We start from the raw sequence: 25,746 nt of genomic DNA, 5'->3' as shown, positions 1-25,746 counted from the left end.
AAATGTGTTTCCAATGTGTTTTCTAATTCTGAATTAAATTTTATTACTATTGTCTGTGATAATATTGACCCTACAAAGTAACTGCGTCTCTGATGTTGTATTCAAACACAGTGGGCTTATGTATACAATACAACATTTAAAAAAAAGTACTTGGCTTCATATTCCTTATTCTAAGGTTTAAAAGGCATTAAGTGCACCCTTTAAAAATCTCCCTTCTCATGACTACCTCACCAATATCCAGTATATAGCTGTTTTTAATTTACATTGTCTTCAGTTTATATTTTTAATACTTATATAAAAATCCCCAATATTGATTCCTTTCAAAATTTTTGCCAAAATATAGTATAGTAATTAAGAATGAAGGCTCTGGCAAAAGCAGATTCTCTGGACTGAAATTCTATTTCTAATACTATCTAAAGATTGGAAAAAATATCTGAGCCTCCCCGCACCACAGTTTTAGATTATGAAGTGAATAGTACACTTACTGGAACATGATAAGTACTTACACGTAAGGCACAGTTATTATTAACAGCAGGTACCTATTACCTATCAAAGGGAGTAGTACAGCACCTAGGCACTAAACCTTTTATTCCTCGTGGACACTTTGTAATGAGGAGAGGGTCAAGCCATCAGAAAGATATAATGATTATAAACATATATGCACCTAACCATATATAATTATATACCCATATTATTGTTATTAATCATTATTACATTATTATAATGATTATAAACAATGTCTCAAAATGTGTGAAGCATAAACTGTCAGAATTGAAAGGAAAAATAGACAATTCAACAATAAGTTGGATCTTCAATACTCCATTTTCGATAATAGAACAACCAGTCATAAGATCAACTAGGAAATAGTTCAAGAACACCTTAACAACATCTTAAAAATCAACTAGACTTAACAGTCATCTACACAGCATTCCACCCAACAACAGCAAAATATACATGGTTCTCAAGGGTTCAATGAACATTTTCCAGGATAGGTCATATACTAGGCCACAAAACTAGCCACAAAAAATTGAAAAGAACTGAAATCATGCAAAGTACTTTTCTGATTACAATGGAACTAAAATACAAATCAACAACAAAGAAAATTTGGAAAATTCACAAATATAAGGATATTAAACAACACTTTCCCTAATAAGCAATGAGTCAAAGAAGAAATCTAAAAAATCATTTAAGCAATGCCATAGATAATAAAATCGATATACAAATATTAATTGTATATGTATACACTAGAAATGAACAATCTGAAAATGAAATTAAGAAAACAATTCTATTTATACTAATCACAAAATAATAAATCACCTAAGAAAAATTTTAATCAAAAAAGTACAAGATTTGTAGACTGAACACTACATTTTTGAAAGCTTTCTGCACAGCAAAGGAAACAGTCAACAGAGAGAAGAGATAACCTATAAATGGGAGAAGATATCTACAAACCATACATTTGATAAGGGGTTAATATCAGAAATATGTACAAAACTCAAATAACTCAATAAAAAATCAATTAAAATATTGGCAAAGGACCTAAGTAGACATTTCTTAAAAGAAAGCATACAAAGAGCCAACAGGTATATGAAAGGATGCTCAACATCATTAATCATAAGGGAAATGCAAATCAAAACCACAATGAGATGTCACCTCACTGAATAGCTATTATCAAAAAGATCAAAGATAACAAGGTTGACAAGGTTGTGAAAAAAAAGGGAACCCTTGCATACTATTGGTGGGAATGTAAGGGGTACAGTTTATAGGAAATGGTATGGAAGTTCTTCAAAACATTTAACAGAACCACCATATGATTGAGCAATCCCACTTCTGAGTATATATCCAAGGGAAATGAAATCGGTATCTCAAAGAGACATCTGCACTCTCATGTTCACTGCAGCATTATTCACAATTGCCAAGATATGGAAGCAATTTATGTGTCTATTAAGGGTGAATTTACCTTACCATTTCCTATAATGACTGTACCCCTTACATTCCCATCAGTAGTACACAAGGATTCCCTTTTTTTCCACAACCTTGTCAACCTTGTTATCTTTGGTCTTTTTGATAATAGCTATTCAGTGAGGTAGCATCTCATGTATACAATGGGATATTATTCATTCTTTAAAAAAGAAAAAATATTTTTAAAAAGAGAAAATTCTGCTATTTGCAACAACATGGGTGAGAATATTATGCTAAGTGAAATAAGCCAGACACAGACGGACACATACTGTAAGATCTCACTTATATGTGGAATCTAAAAAGTCAAACTCAAAGAAGCAGAGAGTAGAATGGTGCCAGGACTCGGGGACTGGGGGATATGGGAACATGTTGGTCAAAGAATATAAAGTTTTAGTTATTCAGAATGAGTAAGTTCTGGAGATAATATGTAATACAGCATGGAGACCATAGTTAAGAATATCCTATTGTGTACTTGAAATTTGTTGAGAGTAGATCTTAAGTGTTCTTACCAGAAACAAAAAAAGGTAACTGTGGGAGGTGATGGAAATGTTAATTAGCTTGATTGTTGTAATCATTTCACAATGTAAACATATATCATAACATTATTCTGTACTCCTTAAACATATATAATTTTATCTGGGGAGAAACAGATACTCTGGTTTCTCTTCAAAACACATAAATATTTTGCCTTTTACTAAATAAGGGAAAGATAGTCCATATTCATGGTTTGGAAGATTTAATAATAAGAAGGAAATACTCCCCAAATTGATCTATAGATCTTTTATATAGAAAGTCACAAGTAATCCACTAAACCATTTGAATTAATAAATGAGTTCAGCAATGTGGCAGGTTATAAAATCAATATAAAATATCAATTGTATTCAATACACTAGCCATGAATTAAACCACAATGAGATACCACTTCACATCCACTTGGTTGGCTAAAATAAAATAGACAGATAATTACAAGTGTTGATTAGGATGCAGAGAAAATTGGAACACATACATTGCTGGTAGGAATCGAAAATGGTGCAGCTACTTTGGAAAAGTTTGACACTTCCTTGAAATATTAAACACAGAGTTACTATAAACCCACAATTCAACTCCCAGGTATATACCCAGGAGATCTGAAAACATATGTAAACACAAAACTTGTTTGCAAATGTTCATAGAAGCATTATTCATAAGGGTCAAAAGTAGAAAAAAAATCCAAATTTCTATTAACTGATGAAAGGATAAAAATGTGGTATATCCACACAATGGAATATTATCAGACAATAAAACACAAGGAAGTACTGATACATGGTACAAAATATATAAACCTTGAAAATGCAATTCTAAGTAAAAGAACCCAGTCACAGAAGATGATCTATGATTCCATTTACATAAAATATCTAAAATAGGAAAATCCATAAGATGATCTATGATTCCATTTACATAAAATATCTAAAATAGGAAAATCCATAAAAACAGAAAGTAAATTAGAAGTCACCATGGGCTAAAGATAGGGGAAAATGGAGGCGGGGGGAAGTAATTGCTAATATTTACAGGGTTTAACATGTTCTAAAATTAAATTATGGTGAAAAATATTAATTAAAAAATTAAAAAATGAAATTAAACTATGGTGATGGTTGTACAACTCTGTGACTATCCTAAAAACCACTGAACCATATACTTAAAATGAAAGAATTTTATGGTATGTGAAATATACTCAGTAAAACTATTTTTAAATATCTATTTCTGGGTCCTGCTTATCTTCCTGATAGTTTCTCACTTTCTCCCTCACTCTACTTCAGCCATGTTGACTCTTTTCCCATTCTTGAACATTCCAAGGTAATTACTCAGACTGAACGTGGTCTTCTCTCTCCCTGCAATGTCCCTACCTTGGCTCTTTCCATGCCCGTGTGTTGTTATTCCATTCTCAGCTCCATTGCTCTCTCTTTAAGACAACTTTCCACAGTTACCACTCTTCCTTTGCAGTACCCATCAGTTTTAGAAATAGTTTTTTCTTTACATTTGTTTTCTCACCTCCGTATCTTACATTTCTACTACTGAAGTGTGAGCTGCTTTAGGGCAAGGCTGTACCTACTTTGTGCTTCAGTGATTTAATCCCCATAGCCCAGAAAGTGCCCCAGGTATAATGATCCCATAACATGCATCTTTGGATAAGAGAAGGAACAAAAGAATTAAAATGGGGGTGAAGCAAAATGGACTGTGTTATTAATCAATAATAAGTATATATTATATTTTGCCTTATCATTTATTGTCCATCTCTTCTAGAATAACAACATTTTGGAGATGCATGAAGATACTTTCTGCAATGTTAAAAATTTGACTTATATTCGTAAGGCGCTAGAGGACATTCGATTGGATGGAAACCCTATCAATCTCAGCAAAACTCCTCAAGCGTATATGTGCCTACCTCGTTTGCCTATTGGAAGTCTTGTCTAATTTGAGATAATGGTTAGCATTATGATGCCCACTATAACGGAACAATTCTTACTCCTCTCTTTAAAAACAGAAACTCAGCATGATACTTTCAAATTGTGTTCTAAAAAATGATATACACCTAAAAGATTTAAGATATGATGACAATTTAGCAAGTTAAGCAAACACCAGGTGAGTCAGGAATAAAACCAAATGGTGTACAGTAAGAGCAAAACTAAATGATAACAAATATTTCATAGATACTCTTATAAATCACATGTAACTTGCAAGTTTTAAGGATTTATATCCCATATCATTTCAAGTTAAGTCTAATAAAGAAAAATACAAAATGAACACTTTAGGTGTATTGCCAAGATTTAGATGTTTTTAAACTTTTCTTTTTTTTTTTTTTTACTAAGGCATGTTTCTGTTTCCAAATTTATTAATGAGAATGAAGGAGAGAATAAAAGAATTTTAGATTTACAGTGGCCTTGTGGGAAAATATTCATTATAATCACAACATGCAAATAATCATATCCAACAATATAACACATAGCTTCAGTTTTTGAATAATATTTTATCACCTTAAAGATCTGACAACTCATTTTAGACCCTTCCCTAAATGGCAATTTATTGGTATATCTCATAAGATGGTGGTGCTGTAGGAGGACCCTACACTTGTCTCATCCCTCGAGCACAACTAGATAACTATCAAATCATTCTACTGGTATATTTCTGTGCCTGCGAACAAAACAAAATTAAGAAAATGTAAAAGAGACGATGATATGATCACCACACTAGGGAAGAAGCTAAGGAATGCCTGCTAAGGAAAGTTGATCTTTCTAAAATGTACGGTCATCATACAGGGACATGGTTACAAACTGAAAAAAGACCAAGGAATATACAATGAAAGGTGATATTCCTTCCAGCTGAAAACCTCAAGTTCCACTCCCGAGAAATAACTAGGCAATGGTTTCTTGCATGCTTTTGTGAAAGTTTCTATGAGAAACAAAAACTTGTACATAAGCAATTTCCCCTTTTTTAAAGATTTATTTATTTATTTTAGATAGTGAGAGGGAAGTTTTCTGTAGAAAGGAAGAGTGTGAGCAGGCAGAGAAGCAGGGGGAGGAGGGAGAAGGAGGGGAAAGAATCTGGAGCAGACTCTGTGCTGAGCATGGAACCCAACCTACGGGGCTCAGCGGGGCTCAACATGGGGCTCAATGTAAGGCTCCATCTCACAACCCTGAGATCATGACCCTGAGATTATGATCTGAGCCAGAAACCAAGAGTTGGACGCTTAACTGGCTAAGCCACCCGGGTGCCCCAATTTCCCTTTTCTTTACAAATATACATGTGCAGGTGCTACACCCACATACACATCACCAACATGGATTTTTAAATACAAGAGATAATCACTCTTCAAAATCTTGCTTCTTTCACTTAAAAATATTTCTTGATGATTTTTCCATATCAGCACATAGAGTGCTACTGATTCTGAAAAGCACATATCAGCCCATTACATGAATGAGCATTTTATTTTTTTTTTATTTACACTAAAACTGCAAAGACTATCCTTGTGTAAACATAAATAGCTTTGTGCACATGCGAGAGTACATCTATGGATAAATTCATAGAAGTGGAATTCTGGGTCAAAGAGCATATTATTTTAAATTTTAATAAATAGGGGCGGAGCAAGATGGCGGAGGAGTAGGAGACCTAGATTTCGTCTGGTCTCAGGAATTCAGCTGAATAGGGATCAAACCATTCTGAACACCTACGAACTCAACAGGAGATCAAAGAGGAGAGTAGCAACAACTCTCTGAACAGAGAAGCGACCACTTACTGGAAGGTAGGACGTGCGGAGAAGTGAATCCGAGGCGATATTCGGGAGGACAGACGGCGGGGGAGGGGCCTCCATCGGCCGCTTCTGGCAAGTGCTAGAGCCGCGGAGCACAAAATCGGAACTGTTAGAAGTCGGCTCCACGGAGGGACGTCGCTCCAGTGGCTAAGCAGGGGGTGGAATCCTCCCGGGACAGTTTGGTCTCAGGACCCTCGGGGTCACAGAAAGACCGGGGGAGCCTGAGTGAGCCACAGCTCCCGGGTATCGGAGCAGAGAAGCCGGCTGCAGAGACGGAGCCGAGGCGCAGGTCTCAGCTCGGGGTTGGCATAAACTGTGATCCGCCGCCCAGTCGGGCCACTGCTCCTCCAGCAGGGACCCAACAAGCGGCAGATCCGGGGAGACTCCCCTTCCTTCCCGGGGAGGAGTGGCGCGGGAGCGCACCGCAGGGATCTGCTGGGTTTGGAGACTCCACACAGGGTCGGGTGCCAGAGATAGCAACGCTCGGTCACAGGCCGGGTGAGCACGGAGTGCGGCCGGAGACCGGGGAGACGGGAGTGACTGCTTTTCTCTGGGGGCGCACTGAGGAGCGGGGCCCCGAGTTCTCAGCTCCTCCGGGTGGAGATTGGGAGGCCACCATTTTTGCCCTGGTCCTCCAAGGCTGTACGGAGAGCTTGCAGGGAACAAAAGCTCCTGAGATCAAACCCGAGCAGCTTGCTTAGCCCGGACCAACAAGGGCGGGGCAATTCAGCCTCCGGCAAAGACATTTGGAAACCACAGCAACAGGCCCCTCCCCCAGAAGATCAGCAGGAACAGCCAGCAAGCCAAGACCAAGTTTACCGATCAAGGAGAACGGGAGAACTCCAGCGCTAGGGGAATACTGCACATAGAATTCATGGCTTTTTTTTACCATGATTCATTAGTTCATCAAAGTTAATTTTTGTTAACTGTTTTTTTTCTTTTTTCTTTTTCCCTTTTTCAACCAACATCTTATCAATCTCTTTAAAAAAAAAAAGAATTTTTTATTTTTCATTTTTAGAGTCATATTTTATCCCTTCATAGTAGTTACCCTTATTTTTGGCATATATATATAAGTTGTTCTCTCTTTAAAATTTTGAGATACAGTTTCTTCTAAAAGATAAAAATATACCCTAAATCACTAGTGTATGGCTCTGTTCTAGTCTCCTGCCTGATCACATTCTCTCCCTTTTTTCTTTTTTTTTTAAATCTTCTTTCTTTTTTCAAACTTCTTATCTTATCAAGTCCTTTTATAAAATCTTTTATAATTTTCATCTTTACAGTCATCTTCTATCCCTTCATTGTATCAACCCTTATTTTGTACATATATGTCTTTCTTCCTTTAAAATTTTAGGAGGCACTTTTTTCTAACAGACCAAAATACGCCCAAAATCTAGTGTGTGGCGCTGATCTATGCACTAGCCTGATCATATTTGATCACATTCTGCTTTTTTTGTATTGTTCTGTTTTTGTTTTTATCTTTTTTTCTTTTTTTTTTCCTCTTTCTTTTTTCTTTCTTTCCCTTTCTTTTCCCCTGGTTTCAGGTCTTTTCTGATTTGTATACAGTATATTTGCTGGGGACGTTGTAAACCTGTTAGCATTTTGTTCTCTCATTCATCTATTCTCCTCTGGACAAAATGACAAGACGAAAAAAATCACCTCAGCAAAAAGAACAAGAGGTAGTACCGTCAGCCAGCGACCTACTCAATGCGGACATTAGTACGATGTCGGACCTAGAGTTCAGAATCATGACTTTAAAGATACTAGCTGGGCTTGAAAAAAGTGTGGAAGTTATTAGAGAAACCCTTTCTGGAGAAATAAAAGAACTAAAATCTAACCAAGTCGAAATCAAAAAGGCTATTGATGAGGTGCAATCAAAAATGGGGGCACTAACTGCTAGGATAAATGAGGCAGAAGAGAGAATCAGTGATATAGAAGACCAAATGATGGAAAATAAAGAGGCTAAGAAAAAGAGGGAGAAACAACTACAGGATCACGAGGGCAGAATTCGAGAGATAAGTGATACGATAAGACGAAACAACATTAGAATAATTGGGATCCCAGAAGAAGAAGAAAGAGAGAGAGGGGCAGAAGGTATATTGGAGCAAATAATAGCAGAGAACTTCCCTAATGTGGGGAAGGAAACAGGCATCAAAATCCAGGAGGCACAGAGAACCCCTCTCAAAATCAATAAAAATAGGTCAACACCCCGACATCTAATAGTAAAACTTACGAGTCTCAGAGACAAAGAGAAAATCCTGAAAGCAGCTCGGGAGAAGAGATATGTAACCTACAATGGTAAAAATATTAGATTGGCAACAGACCTATCCACAGAGACCTGGCAGGCCAGAAAGGACTGGCAAGGTAGCTTCAGAGCACTAAACGAGAAAAATATGCAGCCAAGAATACTATATCCAGCTAGGCTGTCATTGAAAATAGAAGGAGAGATAAAAAGCTTCCAGAACAAACAAAAACTAAAGGAATTTGCAAACACGAAACCAGCCCTCCAAGAAATATTGAAAGGGGTCCTCTAAGCAAAGAGAGAGCCTAAAAGCAGCAAAGATCAGAAAGGAACACAGACAACATACAGTAACAGTCACCTTACAGGCAATACAATGGCACTAAATTCATACCTTTAAATAGTTACCCTGAATGTAAATGGACTAAATGCCCCAATCAAAAGACACAGGCTATCAGATTGGATTAAAAAACAAGACCCATCCATATGCTGTCTGCAAGAGACTCATTTTAGACCCAAAGACACCCCCAGATTGAAAGTGAGGGGGTGGAAAACCGTTTACCATGCTAATGGACACCAAAAGAAAGCTGGGGTGGCAATCCTTATATCAGACAAACTAGATTTTAAAACAAAGACTGTAATAAGAGATGAGGAAGGACACTATATCCTACTTAAAGGGTCTATCCAACAAGAAGATCTAACAATTGTAAATATCTATGCCCCGAACATGGGAGCAGCCAATTATATAAGGCAATTAATAACAAAAGCAAAGAAACACATTGACAACAATACAATAATAGTGGGGGACTTTAACACCCCCCTGATTGAAATGGACAGATCATCTAAGCAAAAGATCAACAAGGAAATAAAGACTTTAAATGACACACTGGACCAAATGGACTTCACAGACATATTCAGAACATTCCATCCCAAAGCAACGGAATACACATTCTTCTCTAGTGCCCATGGAACATTCTCCAGAATTGATCACATCCTAGGTCACAAATCAGGTCTCAACCGGTACCAAAAGATTGGGATCATTCCCTGCATATTTTCAGACCACAATGCTTTGAAACTAGAACTCAATCACAAGAGGAAAGTCAGAAAGAACTCAAATACATGGAGGCTAAAGAGCATCCTACTAAAGAATGAATGGGTCAACCAGGAAATTAAAGAAGAATTTAAAAAATTCATGGAAACCAATGAAAATGAAAACACAACTGTCCAAAATCTTTGGGATACAGCAAAGGCAGTCCTGAGAGGAAAGTATATAGCAATACAAGCCTTTCTCAAGAAACAAGAAAGGTCTCAAGTACACAAACTAACCCTACACCTAAAGGAGCTGGAGAAAGAACAGCAAATAAAGCCTAAACCCAGCAGGAGAGGAGAAATAATAAAGATCAGAGCAGATATCAATGAACTAGAAACCAAAAGAACAGTAGAACAGATCAACGAAACTAGGAGCTGGTTCTTTGAAAGAATTAACAAGATGGATAAACCCCTGGCCAGACTGATCAAAAAGAAAAGAGAAATGACCCAAATCCACAAAATCATGAATGAAAGAGGAGGGATCACAACCAACACCAAAGAAATACAAACAATTATAAGAACATATTACGAGCAACTCTATGCCAGCAAAGTAGATAACCTGGAAGAAATGGGTGCATTCCTAGAGATGTATCAACTACCAAAACTGAACCAGGAAGAAATAGAAAACCTGAACAGACCTATAACCACTAAGGAAATTGAAGCAGTCATCAAAAATCTCCCAAGAAACAAAAGCCCAGGGCCAGATGGCTTCCCAGGGGAATTCTATCAGACATTTAAAGAAGAATTAATACCTATTCTCCTGAAACTGTTCCAAAAAATAGAAATGGAAGGAAAACTTCCAAATTCATTTTATGAGGCCACCATTACCTTGATCCCAAAACCAGACAAAGATCCCATCAAAAAGGAGAATTACAGACCAATATCCTTGATGAACATGGATGCAAAAATTCTCACCAAAATACTAGCCAATAGGCTCCAAGACTACATTAAAAGGATTATTCACCACGACCAAGTGGGATTTATCCCTGGGCTGCAAGGCTGGTTCAACATCCGCAAATCAATCAACGTGATACAATACATTAACAAAAGAAAGAACAAGAATCATATGATCCTCTCAATAGATGCAGAAAAAGCATTTGACAAAGTACAGCATCGTTTCTTGATCAAAACTCTTCAGAGTATAGGGATAGAGGGTACATACCTCAATATCATAAAAGCCATCTACGAAAAACCTACAGCGAATATCATTCTCAATGGGGAAAAGCTGAGAGCTTTTCCCCTAAGGTCAGGAACGTGGCAGGGATGTCCACTCTCACCACTGCTATTCAACATAGTATTAGAAGTCCTAGCCACAGCAATCAGACAACAAAAAGAAATCAAAGGCATCCAAATTGACAAAGAGGAAGTCAAACTCTCACTCTTTGCAGATGATATGATACTGTATGTGGAAAACCCAGAAGACTCCACCCCAAAACTGCTAGAACTCATACAGGAATTCAGTAAAGTAGCAGGATATAAAATCAATACACAGAAATCAGTGGCATTCCTATACACCAACAACAAGACAGAAGAGAGACAAATCAAGGAGTCGATCCCATTTACAATTGCACCCAAAACCATAAGATACCTAGGAATAAATTTAACCAAAGAGGCAAAGGATCTGTACTCAGAAAACTATAAAATACTCATGAAAGAAATTGAGGAAGACACCAGGAAATGGAAAAACGTTCCACGCTCATGGATTGGAAGAACAAACATTGTGAAGATGTCAATGCTACCTAGAGCAATCTACACATTCAATGCAATCCCCATCAAAATACCATCCACCTTTTTCAAAGAAATGGAACAAATAATCCTAAAATTTGTATGGAACCAGAAGAGACCCCGAATAGCCAGAGGAATATTGAAAAAGAAAAGCAAAGCTGGCGGCATCACAATTCCGGACTTCCAGCTCTATTACAAAGCTGTCATCATCAAGACAGTATGGTACTGGCACAAAAACAGACACATAGATCAATGGAACAGAATCGAGAGCCCAGAAATGGACCCTCAACTCTATGGTCAACTTATCTTTGACAAAGCAGGAAAGAATGTCCAATGGAAAAAAGACAGTCTCTTCAACAAATGGTGTTGGGAAAATTGGACAGCCACATGCAGAAGAATGAAACTGGACCATTTCCTTACACCACACACAAAAACAGACTCCAAATGGTTGAAAGAACTAAACGTGAGACAGAAGTCCATCAAAATCCTAAAGGAGAACACAGGTAGCAACCTCTTCGACCTCAGCCGCAGCAACTTCTTCCTAGAAACATCACCAAAGGCATGGGAAGCCAGGGCAAAAATGAACTATTGGGATTTCATCAAGATAAAAAGCTTTTGCACAGCAAAAGAAACAGTCCACAAAACCAAAAGACAACCGACAGAATGGGAGAAAATATTTGCAAATGACATATCAGATAAAGGGCTAGTATCCAAAATCTATAAAGAACTTATCAAACTCAACACCCAAAGAACAAATAATCCAATCAATAAATGGGCAGAAGACATGAACAGACATTTTTCCAAAGAAGACATCCAAATGGCCAACAGGCACATGAAAAAGTGCTCCACATCGCTCAGCATCAGGGAAATCCAAATCCAAACCTCAATGAGATACCACCTCACACCAGTCAGAATGGCTAAAATTAACAAGTCAGGGAACGACAGATGTTGGCGGGGATGTGGAGAAAGGGGAACCCTCCTACACTGTTGGTGGGAATGCAAGCTGGTGCAACCCCTCTGGAAAACAGTATGGAGGTTCCTCAAACAGTTGAAATTAGAGCTACCATTCGATCCAGCAATTGCACTACTGGGTATTTACCCCAAAGATACAAATGTAGGGACCCGAAGGGGTACGTGTACCCCAATGTTTATAGCAGCAATGTCCACAATAGCCAAACTGTGGAAAGAGCCAAGATGTCCATCGACAGATGAATGGATAAAGAAGAGCTGGTATATATACACAATGGAATATTATGCAGCCATCAAAAGGAATGAGATCTTGCCATTTGCAACGACATGGATGGAACTGGAGGATGTTATGCTGAGTGAAATAAGTCAATCAGAGAAAGACATGTATCATATGACCTCACTGATATGAGGAATTCTTAATCTCAGGAACAAACTGAGGGCTGCTGGAGTGGTTGGGGGTGGGAGGGATGGGGTGGCTGGGTGATAGACATTGGGGAGGGTATGTGCTATGGTGAGTGCTGTGAATTGTGTAAGACTGTTGAATCACAGATCTGTACTTCTGAAACAAATAACGCAACATATTTTAAGAAAAAAGAAAAAGAAGATAGCAGGAGAGGAAGAATGAAGGGGAGTAAGTCATTGGGGAGACGAACCAGGAGAGATGATGGACTCTGAAAAACAAACTGAGGGTTCTAGAGGGGAGGAGGGTAGGGGGATGGGTTAGCCTGGTGATGGGTATTAAAGAGGGCACGTTCTGCATGGAGCACTGGGTGTTATGAACAAACAATGAATCATGGAACACTACACCAAAACAAATGATGTAATATATGGTGATTAACATAACAATAAAAAATTTAAAAAAAAGCTCTGTAACAATTCTCTGAAAAAAAATTTTTAATAAATATTACTAGATTGGCCTTCAAAGATGTTATACCCATTTACACTCTCACCAACAGTGTGGGAGAGTGCATGATTCTCTACAACCTCATTAAAATGGTTTAAAATCAAACTTTTTCATCATTGCATAATCTATTTCTGAATTAATCCATTAAAGTAAAAAAAGGGACAATTGGTAATTGCACACCTCTAATTTTTAAAAACATACAATACATATTTTTATTTTCAACTATCTCTTTCAGGCAAATATATATATTTTTTTAAGATTTTTTTATTTATTTGGCAGAGAGAGACACAGCAGGAAAGGGAACACAGCAGGGGGAGTGGGAGAGGGAGAAGCAGGCTTCCTGCCGAGCAGAGAGCCCCATGCGGGGCTCGATCCCAGGACCCTGAGATCATGACCTGAGCCGAAGGCAGACGCCTAACGACTGAGCCACCCAGGGGCCCCTCAGGCAAATATATTTCTTCATCTATATTATCTGAATTTTTCTCATTACTCCATATCATCTGTCAGATGCCATTATTTGTAGACACTAGAGCTAAATCCAGAATTTCTGTAGTAGAGTGATTGAAGAGAATTGTTCTCCTGTTTCTCCACAGTAGATGCATACTCATTTCCTTGTTTCAGTTTAAAATACAAATACTGATATATCTGTCATAATGAAAAATATCTATTAATTTTCTTGAGACCTATGGGGAAAACTAACCACGCACTCATTTAATCATTTAATCATAATTAATCATAATATCCTATACCTCCAAAGGTGTAGGATATTCTATGACCAACAGATGGCGCCTACCTTTTTGGTTTCTCAAAGTTATAAAACTTAAAAAAGAATAACCATCAACCCATCATTATAAACCAGTGATATTAAATATGGAATTTTCATTTTGACTTTTTAGATACACTCCCTCATAAATACAGTATCCTGAATCAGACTAAAAGTAGAATTCTAACATTGCAACTGCTGACTTTTCTATGGTTGCCTTTAAAAAATTGGCACAAAATCAGCAGCTTATTATCTCTCAGTTTATGAAGGTCAAAAGTCCCATGTGACTCAACTGGGTTCTCAGCTTAGGATTCCACAGGTGCCAAGGGCCGATAATGATTTTAGAGACCTATGAAAATGTTTTCATTTCTTTTAACATAAGAGAAAGCAAGATAATGATAATAATGATGATAATGAAAATAAATATGGAGTCATGAACCTAGCCTGGTTTATATCTACCCTCATTACAACAAGTCATAAAATAGAATTTTTATTTTTATTTTTTTATGGAGGAAGGGGCTTATGAAAAAGTCATAATGAGGCCTTACCCACAGGAACCTCACTGATGATCTTAGATCTCCCCGCCAATAGTCTGGAAACCACTCTGTCCTCACAGACTTCCCTCAACACTGTTATTACAAAATTGAGGGGGGGAGGAGTTGTAGCAAAAAGTGAAGTGAAATAAAATACCGGGAGGAAAAAGGGCATTATTATGCGAACATATAGGGCCAACTGACATGTTCCCAGGCGTTATGGCTTCCTACTCACAAGACTTCTCTGCAGATTTAATTCACCATGATTTCTAGAAGGACAAAGTACTACCATAGCCCTGAAAATGTGACGACAACATTTTAGTATTCCTTCTGTATGCATCCTATTTCCGGGGCCATTTCCAACACCTCACATTCTTAATTGAAAGCTCTTAATTCTAAAACTGATCCCTGATTAAATGCTGTACTTTTTAATAAACTTTTTTTTTCTTTATTCAACTGGTACACGTTTATTTTTCTCAAATATTATAGGTCATTTTTCATGGGGGGGGAGGCACTTCATTCTGTTGCCCATAATATAGTGTACTTTAAAATTACTTATAAATAAACATTTCCATGCTAACAATTCCTAATTAATCATTACTAATGACATGTTTTTCAAATGTCATGACTACAATATGTTAGGTTAATTCTCTAAAAATCCTGAGTAATTAAAAGGTTAATAATATTTTCTAAGGGTTATAGTGAATAATACCTACACATAGTACTTTACGGGTGCAACATTCCCATCCTCCTTAAATCTGCAGAAACTGTCTTTGTGATTACCTCTTCACAGAGTTAAATTTCTCTTCATAATTTACTTAAGTGACATGAGAATTCATTAATGGAGAAGTGTACCAATGTTATTCCCTGATGCACAACACGCCTCACCCATTTTCCAATTAATCCCACAACTTCCCAAATTATCAAGAGAAAGCAATGAGTTAATTTCATCTCACTTTTTGAAAAGCTGGGAAGGTTTAATACCTTGTATTTAGCTTCTATGACCAACAGATGGCGCCTACCTTTTTGGTTTCAAATGACTGTACGTGGATCTCTTCAGAGTTGCAAAAAGCAAGTTTTTGAGAGTGTATAAAATGCGTTTCATTATTTATTTTTTCATATCCCATAGAACTTAACTGGTTACAAAGATGGATCTAAAAAATATTTGTTGAATTTTATTTATCTGACCAAATTTCTCAGGTATATCCAACTTCTCTCTAAAAACTTTTATTTATAAGTTTAATTAGCTGAGCTTTGCTTTCCAAAAGCCAATTGAAAAACGCTAAAATCTAATACATATACCCAATTACACTGCACCAGAATAAAGGGTAATTAACATTGGCAACCTGGAATAGTTTAAATATGCCATTCTTGATAAATATAAAAATGAAGTACCTATCTTCTCATAGTTTGTTTTGTATAGGGTGCTCTTGCTGACTGAATTTTGGATGAGTTACTACTGCCATCAAGTGTTAGAATTCATCCTTTTCAATTCACACAAATGCACAAAAAATAACACCAAGATAGTAGTGTGTTTTCAACTTAACAGTTTAATGTCCTATGTAACATAAAGCATAGCATAACCTATGCTGTCATACAGCATTTAATGGAATTTCAAAATGCTGCATGCTATTAAAATCTCCCAAATAAAGTCATAACTAGTTACTATGAAGGACATATTTAACTCAAGTTGGTCTGTGTGGTGAACAGACTCTAAGGTAATCCCCCAGTGAACTTCCTACTTCTTGGTATTCATGTCTTTGTGTAACCTTCTCCCCTTGAATGCTGCTAAGACCTGGATCTTGCTTCTAACCAAAAGAATATGACAAAGTTGGTGGATGTCACAAATGTCCATGTCAAGCCCATACTATGATACATACGCACGTGTGTGTGTGTGTGTGTGTGTGTGTGTGTGTATTTTCATTGTGCTACGAAGAACTAAGATCTGCTTTGCTGACTTGATGGAATGAGCAGCCCTACTGAGAAAGCCCATGGCAAGGAAGTGAGAACAGTCTCTAAGAATGGCTGTTGACCTCCAGGACCTATGGGTGGCCTCCAAATCTAAAGGCATCCCCCAGCCAACAGACAGCTAAAAGGCAGGGCCCTCACTTATATAGCCACAAGGAAATAAATTCAGCCCATAACATTTTCCCAAATGGAGCACCCCAGATGAGAACCCAAGCCAGCCAGGTGCCTTGACCTTAGCCTGGTGAGACCCTGAGTAGAAGACCTGACTAAGCTATTCCTGGACCCCCTAACACCTGAAAACTCTAATAATAAATGCATGTTATTTTAAGTAAGTATGTGAGAATTTGTTACACAGCAGTAGAAAACTAATACTACATACTAAAACACTTCATTTTGCAGCATTTAAAGAATATGGGCCAATTAAAAGAGGTCTTTAAAAATTCCTTAATTGCATTTCTGAAAGTTATGTTTAACATGCTCTGGTGGTAATCTTCTTGGGTGATTTGCCAGTACATGAACAATTTGAATTACAATGCCAATCTACTGGAAAAAAAACCTAAAAATCATAAATCATAATTTTCTGCTTCTCTTAAGAAGAGTAAGGATGGAGCAAGAACGATACCTTGTTAATGTTCTTTAATAAGGACAATTAATATGAAATGTATGTCACCATGGGAAAAACAATGTTTTTAATTATCTGTGAGTTAATCCCTTTAAAACAAGGAAGAAATTGATGAGAATTCCACTACAGCAACATGGTCAATTTCCAACGTTCCAATTAAAACCCAGTATGTATACCACATATGTCCTCAGAAAAATAAATCTGTGGTATCAGCATTCCAATTTGAATTAAGCAGAGTAAGGGGAGAGTAACCACCAGATGTGTGATTCTCCACCCAGAAAGGGACACTGGGGGCTAAAAGTGTCAGCATTCTGCACTTTGAGTCAAGCAAGCTTGTCTCCAGCAAACCACAGAGCAAACAAAATTGAATGAAGCCTGTGGCATCTACAGGTCCCACCGCAAGGGTTGGAGTCCGGATCCAGGATCCCCACCCTGTTCTCAATTTTCAACCGGGAAGGCATAAATGACCTTTGCAGGCTTCGGGGCTTTCCCCCATTTACTTCTCTGTCATGTACAGGAGGCTTGCGCAGACTCGGGTTCCCCGTGGGCAATGTTCCATTTTCCACAATTCCACTCACCACAGGAAAGCAATAAAAGGACATACTCTGGGACGGTTTTCTCTAGGATCGAGCCTGGTAGCTCGTCCTTGATGTTTCTAATAAAGTGGGAAAAGAAAAGGGCACAAGGGCAGGGATGCTGATTTTGGCATCACGCACAGGGTTGGTTATCTTTACATACACTGTACCAACTTCTTTTTTTTAATACTATTTTTTTTAATTTTTTTAAAGATTTTATTTATTTATTTGACAGAGACAGAGATAGCGAGAGCAGGAACACAAGCAGGGGGAGTGGGAGAGGGAGAAGCAGGCTTCCTGCCAAGGAGGGAGCCCGATGTGGGACTCGATCCCAGGAGTCTGGGATCATGACCTGAGCCGAAGGCAGACGCTTAACAACTGAGCCACCCAGGCGCCCTGTACCAAGTTCTTTTAAAGTCCTGCAGTATTTAAGTATGACAGTGACGATAGCTCACAGCTACTGTGCACTCGTGGTGGCGTACCTGCGCTAGCTGCTTACTTAACCTTTAACATAACCCTATGGAATAGGCATTATAACTATACTCTTGATGTGGGTTAGGAACCTGAGGTTTACAGAGGTTCATCATTGCTGAATTGAAGTTGAAGCACATTTTCATTAACAGATTTCAATTTTTTGTGAGCAGTTTTAGGTTCACACTAAAATGGAGTAGGTTTCCCATATAGAGAGATTTTCCATGTACGCCTTCTCCCCACTCATGCAGAGCTTCCCCCATTACCAACATCGCCCCCGCCCCAGAATGGTACTTTCCTTTCAACAGATGAACCTGCACTCACATATCATCATCACCCAAAGTCTACAGATCACATTAGGGTTCAGGCTTGATATTGTACATTTTACGGATTTGGATGAATGCATAATGACATATATCCACCATTATAGTATCACTCAGAGTAGGTTCATGCTAATTTAAATCAAAGCCCATATTCTTAACCATGTTATAAAGACTCCCAGTGTATGTGTTGTCTGATAGACAAAGGAACCTACCAAAAGACATAATTGGCATATTTGTATTCTCAAGAATAAACCCCCTGTATACATCCTGGTACTATTTATTTAATCAGCGGACATTTGCATGCTATGTTACAGTTAGCAAAGTGTTTTCCCAAAGGATTTCGTGTACTCGTTACAAGAGTCCTACTTAAGGTAGATGGGCAGTATAGTGCAGCCACGTGGTTAAGAATTTGGTTCGGGGGGCCAAAGAGGCTTAGGTTTAAATACTAGCCCCAAAGTTCCTTGTCCCCACGACCTTGGGTGTATTAACCTCTCAATTCCTGATCTGTGAGGCTTCGTAACAAAGCCTACCTCACAGAGGTACGTGCCATGAGCCCATGCTTGCTGCAAGCACACGCGATGAATGTTCGTGGTCGTGTTTCACGGATGATGCACTACAACCCCCAGGAGTTTGAAGAGTGTGCACAGGCCATAAGGTAAGGAGCGGGGCCCGGTTTTCTGTCTGACTCTACGGCCTTTTCCTCTGTCCTCTCGACCTCCAAAGGTGTAGGATTTACGATTTCCAACATACAAGTTCTCCCCCCCTTCCAAGGGGTTCAGCTAAAGGTCCATCATCTTTATCCCCGCACCTCCAGGTGGTACAAAGGTTTCAAATTAACTGCCCCAAACGTCGTCTGAGTTGGGAAGCACAACCCCAGCCTGGGGCCCACTCTCCCTCTTTCAAGAACTGCGTCACAAGCCCCCTGCGAACATTCACGGGGCACCTCCTTCCACCCGGAACCCCTCTCCTCGCACAGGGAGAAAGACCTCGACCCCAATTGGCTATCGCCCTGGGCAACCAAGGACGCGGTGGGCACGCGGGGGGCTCCGGCCGCTATTTAAAGGCTGCCGCTGCCCGCGCCACCTCAGTCCCGCCAGGACGGCGACGGTGAAGCACCTGGGTTGGGAGGGAGCAGCAAGGTAACGCGCAACCCCTGCCTCCCCGGTTCCCAGCCCGCGCCTCGGCCGAGGCGGGTGTGTGTGGGACCCGGGAGCGGGTCTCACCGTGCGTCGCCCACCAACACCTTCCTCCCTCACCACCCTTACCCAGCCCCAGTCCCGCCCAACCCACCTGGGCAAGACAGCTTGGGTGCGAAGGACAAGAGATTACGAAGGAAGAGCGATTGAGCAAGCGGAGAAGAGGGCTCCTCCTGGAGAGAAAGGCCATCCCGGTGGCAGGCACGTGGGGCTGCGCCGACTGACGAGGCTCTGCAGAGCTTCGGGTCTGGCCAGCCGACGACAGCTTCTAGGACGCTTCCATTTACACCTCCGGGAGCTCCCTGAACGATGACCCAGACCCTCGACAAAAGGGAGGACCCTCTCAACCTGGGCGGCGGCTGGGCGTCCTCTGCCCCGTTACGTACCTGGTCTACCTGCCACCGAAGGCGCAGGGGTGCTCCCATATACAAGCGGCGCCACCGCTATGGTCCCAAGTCTGAGTACGAGCCCCCCAGGAAACAGCCGAAGCAACAGCACGGTCCGGGCCCTTGGTTCCAACCACCCCGACGGCCCTATTGGGCCGTGTACTCTAACTGGGGGCGCTGGGGAGGGCCCTGGCGCCCACCTCCAGCGGGATTCTGGAAGCCTCCTGGCCGAGTGCAAGTGATCCGGGTGTTTGGTCTGCACCCGCTCTGCCTCTGCTGCTGCCCCTGCTGGCGCGGGCCCTGGAACCCCGGCTGGGCGAGGCCCCCCGGCAGGAAGAAGCGCTGGGGCCGCAGGGGCCGCGGCCTGCGCCGCCACCCTCGCCGCTCCTTCCCGAGGAGCCCGCCTGTGGATCTGAGCACGCTGCTACGGCCAGTCAACCTGTACGGGTGGCGGGCCCCCGGCATGCGGGCGCCGCGGAACACCACCCAGTTCATCATGAACCAGATCTACGAGGACATGCGGCAGCAAGAGAAGCTGGAGCGCCAGCAGGAGGCGCTGCGGGCGCAGCAGGCCCAGGCGCGCGGCGCGGCCTCCCCCGAGGGCTCCTCCGGGAACGACGCGCCCCCCAGCGGCGGTGCGGAAGCCGCGGAGCTGCAGGCAACTTCGTACAGCTTCTTGCGGAATCCCTCTCGGGTCTTCAGTCCCGACCCCGACAAGGAAAACCAGTCTCCCGCCGCACAGCTCGGGGAGGAGGAGGACGACGCCGAGGAGAAAAAGGAGGCGGAGGAGTGTGAGGAGGAGGAGGGTGACGAGGAATGCGACGGGGAGTGCGACGGGGAGGAGGAGGAGGAGGAGAGCGAGGAGGAGGAGGAGGAGGAGAGCGAGGAGGAGGAGGAGGCCGGAGATGAAGAGGAGGTCGAAGAGGCTGACTGTGTGGAGGAGGGGGAGGAGGACGAAGAGGAAGAGGAAGAGGAGGACACAGAAGAGGAAGAGGAGGGGGCGGAGGAAGAGGAGCAGAGCGAGGAAGAGGATCGTTTACCTCTGGAAATGCCTTTATCATTCCTAGTGGGGGCTGAGGAAGAGAGAGAGAACTTTATAAACTGCACTTACGGAAGCCCGGAACCGATCATTCCCGAAGTGCCACAGGAAGCTCTCCTCAGGGTGGAGGACATTAACTGTTAGACCTCAGCGGAGGGATGGAGAATGGGATGGAACTGATTTGAGGCTAAAATGGATTAGCAACTTATTAAAAAATAAAACCTAATTAAAAAGTGAGTTCCATTAATAAACATACCTATGTAAACCCCTTCTTGGGCCATTATAAAATGTTTAAAAACTGGTGTGTTTCTTCATGACTACGGGTGGGGGAAGGGGAGCTTTCAAATATAATTTAATTGGAAATGATTAAAGGCCAAATATTTTATCACTGCAGTTTGAATAGTTTCATTTGGCGTTTTCCCCTCTAGACACTTGAGATTTCTTTTTCTTTTTTTAATTCTGGCAATGCTGAATTTATTTTTTTTTTGGTAACAAATTTATTCATCCGTCTACTTAATGAGCTTGGAATCCACAGATATTTTGGCTGTTAAACATGCTTAAGCAGCACATGCCATGGCTATGGAATGCGTATCAGTGCTCTTAACAAAGTAGTGACACCACTGAAAAATATTTTTCCTTGTGGATTCTCCACCTTCAGAGTTCATTTTTGAGGGTCGTATTTTGATAACCCCATTCGCAGTCTCCTGTGGCGTCGCTCATTTATATTCCTTGTTCCACAGTGCTATGGATCTTCCTCAGAAGAACATGAAGTTGCTTCTGTGGAACTGGTTATCTGCCATGGCCTCAACAGCCCATAAATCCATGCATGAGAGGATGCCCCATGGTCAGAAGTCAACTTGTACATCTAGTTAAAATCCAAGGTAACTGCAAACAATGGAACATAGCTTAGATTTTGAAGCCATGTTTTGAAGCCATGTTCCTGGATATATTCCTTGTCCTAAGTTCACAGGAACCATAAAAATAGTTTTTGCAGAATGGATTTTTTTTTTTTTTTTTTTTTTAAGGATTGTTGGCCTTTGGGGGGTGGAATACCTTATTTCTTTCCCGGTTTGTCTTCCTTAGAAAGGAGAGTAAAACAAAGACGCGTAAGTGCAAGCCTGTGGGAGCGAGTTTCTAATGTCTAAACAATTACCTACGGAGAATACATTATTCAAAGCAATAGCTTTCATTCAGACATTTTTAGGAAGTAATAATACATTTCCTCCTGGGCACTTAATTCTCATAACTTAGTAAAAGGTTCCATCCATAGCATATTTCCAGGCTATTCCTAGATGAAAAATTTGAACCTGCTTTCTCAAAAATTACATTTTTTGACAAACTGTACTTCTAAGTATAGTTTGAACCGCAATTCAGTATTTATTTGGTGAAGAGAAGACTGTATGGTGATATCTTACCTGGATGTTGCTTTTTACTCCTATATCCCAGTGTACTACAGCTTTAGGGGTGATAAGCTTAAGCTCTTGGAAAATAAAAAATAAATAAATAAAAATTAAAGGGTTAAATGAAAGTACTCTGTTTTTCACTTCTTATTATTGAAATATTAGAAATCTATTCAGCAATACTTCTGTGGTCAACAGGATGAACAGAGGTAACAGCTAACACACTGTAGGAATTTTAAAACGATGCTGAACACTCCAAACTACAGCAGTGGATAACCAAACATTTAATAATACTCTAAAAGATCATGACTTTCTACAAGATGCAATTTCTGAGTGACCTACAAAAGTGGTTTAAAACTAGCTACCCATAGTACTATTACTATTCTAAAGTATATGTAGGGGGAAGCCAAGAGTCCTTCCCCTGAGACTGGCCCATGAATCCTTGCAAATCATAGCTCATAAATACTTTATCCAAGACATTCAAATATTCACTAAATCGTAAGTATGTTCTCATTAAGGATTTAGGATTTCATTTAGGATTTCATTTCTTCATAATCACATCTGGACAATTCTCAGTTTATTATTACAAAAGATTCTACTTTTGCCTTAAAAAAATTTTAACACATTAATTACCTCCATAGGCACAAGGCATTCTTCACTAGCCCTTGTAAAGGACGTAAGCATGAGCAGTGCCTCAGGAATTTCCTCTACTTCCCAACAAATAGTTACTGCACTACTAGGCGCCAAACAATGTGAATCGTGATAAAGATACAATGGTGCAAAAATAAAATCCCTACTCTCAGGTTGCTTCTTAGTTTAGTAGAAAAGACACGTTAAATGAGGACGTAGACATACCAGTCACTGCAAGCAATGCTAAGGAAATGCATCGCTATGATCATAAGTATAAATCACAAGGAAACCCAAGAGAAAAGCTGGGGATATTAACTGTGGGCAGAGGGAACCATGCGTGAGTCTAAAGGCCAGGAGCTGGGAGGAGCTTTGTGCCTTTGAGGAACTGAGGACAGAAATACAAGTGTCCCAAAAGAGCAGCCAATGAAAGTGACAGAGGTAGGCAAAAGCTCTATTATCTGTTCATTTCTGTGCAACTCACATCTTCTGAAAGACACCAGCAAAAATTAAGGAAGGAAATGATTAGTCACAGATGATTCTCTATCTGAACTCTTTGTTTTATTAGCCAGATATTGTGATGGTCCCTTTAATATGAAATAAATAATGCTGGGGGTGGGGGAGGATGGTCATCCGAGTACACCCATCATTAACACTTTCCAGACACCTATCATCAATGACAGGGTCATAGGGATTGTTGCTTAGCATGCTTGGAGCACTCCCATGGAGAACCTCTGCACAGCGTGTTCAGGACAACTTGATAATTCAGTAGTATCGGTATGAACTCAGAATAAACCCAATCTTTAGTTTTAGAGTTAAGTGTACACTTGAAGAAAACACAATTTTCCAAAGTATGCTCATTATTCTTAAAGTCAGTTCAAGCTTGACGAGTGAACATAGTGATAAAGAGGTGCCACGTAGCCATTTCTGTCAAGAATGGAGGTATTCTTTCCTTTGTCAATGAGGGGAAAAACAACATTATAAATCACAAATATGTTTAGAAGGCCCAGGCTTGATAAGAATCTTTGCTGTCTATTCTCAAGTGTTTTTAAATATAGAGACTTTGGTAATTTTCCTTTCCTAGTGACTGACAGCATTTCTTGATTTATCTTCATTACTTTGTCTCCACAGTAACTCAAAGGGACTTTTTTTTTTTCTGTGAAAATATTAGTCTTCTAAGGATAGTAAATCCATTTGACATTTAGAGATCAACTCTGAATTCTGAGTATAGTTTCATAAAACTTTTAGCATCTGCATATGAAAAAAGTAATTCCAACATATTTAGTTCCATTAAAATAAACACAAGAGGTGACATATCCAGTTTCCTGCCGGCCACACCAAACCTAGAGAGTCTGGGAAGAAAATGATACTAGTATCTTCTCATACGTGATATCGGGGCCTGGAAGTAAATAGGACTAAGAAAACATCTTCAATTTTGATTTTAGCAGCATAATAAAATTATATATGCAGCTTTATTGTTTGTATTTAGATAGGTTTATATTAATGTAATCACCATAGAAAATTACTCTTAATGCTTCCAAATTCCTTCGGCCTTGGTTATCTGTGTTTTTAAAGCAAAATCAGAATGTGGCTGCATATTGCCTGTTTCAGTACTATCGTTTTGCATCTATTTACTTTTAATCAGTTAATGGAACATAGCCAGACATCAAGGTCAGCTGATGGAAGAGAAAAATTTGGGCATCTGTGTGTGGTCACGGCTGCAAAAGACACTTATGGCAGTCGTCACTCACCTTGGGGCTGTTTCCTCAAATATATTTGTCATACTCCATTGCCGCTCAGACCTACTGCGAAGATCAAATAACCCAGTATTTAAAAAGTGCAGTATAGGGATGCCTGGGTGATTCAGTTGGTTAAGCGTCTGCCTTCGGCTCGGGTCATGATCCCAGGGTCCTGGAATCGAGTCCCGCATCAGGCTCCCTGCTCAGCGCGGAGCCCGCTTCTCCCTCTCCCTCTGCCTGCTGCTCTCCCTGCTTGTGCTCTTCTCTCTTACACACACAAATAAATAAATAAAATATTTTAAAAAATAAGTGCAGTATAGATTGCACATCATTGTTAATCATTATATGCTAAACTACACCTTATAATCAAAATCATGTCAGTTTCTGAACATTAGATCACTGTAGGTTCATTAACGAGGCCCAGGAGGTGTCATCTCATGGCAATTCTGTTGGACTAAGATATCTAGATATTTTAGTTGTTAGCACTAAATTAAGCATGAACCACCTTGCCCTAGACATTCAGTTTGGGCTCCTGGTAAAATAGTGTGCAAATGTAGTGGTCTGTCTGGTGCCTTGATATTGAAAGTGTAGTCCATGGACCACACAGTATTGGTACCACTTGAGATCTTGTTAGAACTATCGATGCCTAGCCTCTAACCCACACCTCGTGAGTTGGAATCTGCTTCGTAGCAAGACCTCTAAGTGATATGCATGCACATGAGAGACCTAGAAGTTCTGTGGTTGAGGGGTTTGTGCCATCACAGGGCCGTCATGGGAAGTTAATGTTCAAGATCACAGTCCGTGGCTCCGAAACTTCTATTATTTACTACTTGTGTGACCTTAGGCATGTTACTGAAATTCTGCCTTCTCATTTTCTTCCTCTATAGTAGCTACCTCATGAGATTAAATGAGATTTTGAAGACTAAATGGGTCA

General features: G+C 40.1%; 2 protein-coding genes across 2 annotated transcripts in view; both read left to right on the top strand.

Annotated features, from left to right (window-relative positions):
• Positions 1–4,413, top strand: part of EPYC (epiphycan) — a 33,714-nt gene extending 29,301 nt beyond the window's left edge. Inside the window, exon 6 of the mRNA XM_028105416.2 lies at positions 4,243–4,413. Within this exon, the coding sequence (XP_027961217.2) occupies positions 4,243–4,413 (171 nt within the window). The remainder of the gene's footprint in view (positions 1–4,242) is intronic.
• Positions 4,414–19,930: 15,517 nt separating this feature from the next.
• Positions 19,931–21,190, top strand: CCER1 (coiled-coil glutamate rich protein 1). The gene has a single exon (XM_028105397.1). It carries the CDS (start codon positions 19,931–19,933, stop codon positions 21,188–21,190), a length of 1,260 nt encoding a protein of 419 aa, XP_027961198.1.
• The last annotated feature ends 4,556 nt before the right edge of the window (positions 21,191–25,746 follow it).

This window comes from Eumetopias jubatus, unplaced genomic scaffold (genome assembly GCF_037043125.1).
Source record: "Eumetopias jubatus isolate StellerSeaLion01/CBP00866 unplaced genomic scaffold, mEumJub1_p1.0 scaffold_8, whole genome shotgun sequence".
Classification (NCBI taxonomy): Eukaryota; Metazoa; Chordata; class Mammalia; order Carnivora; family Otariidae; genus Eumetopias; species Eumetopias jubatus.
The sequence above is the reverse complement of the archived record's forward strand: the minus strand, read 5'-3'. Positions and strand labels throughout refer to the sequence as shown.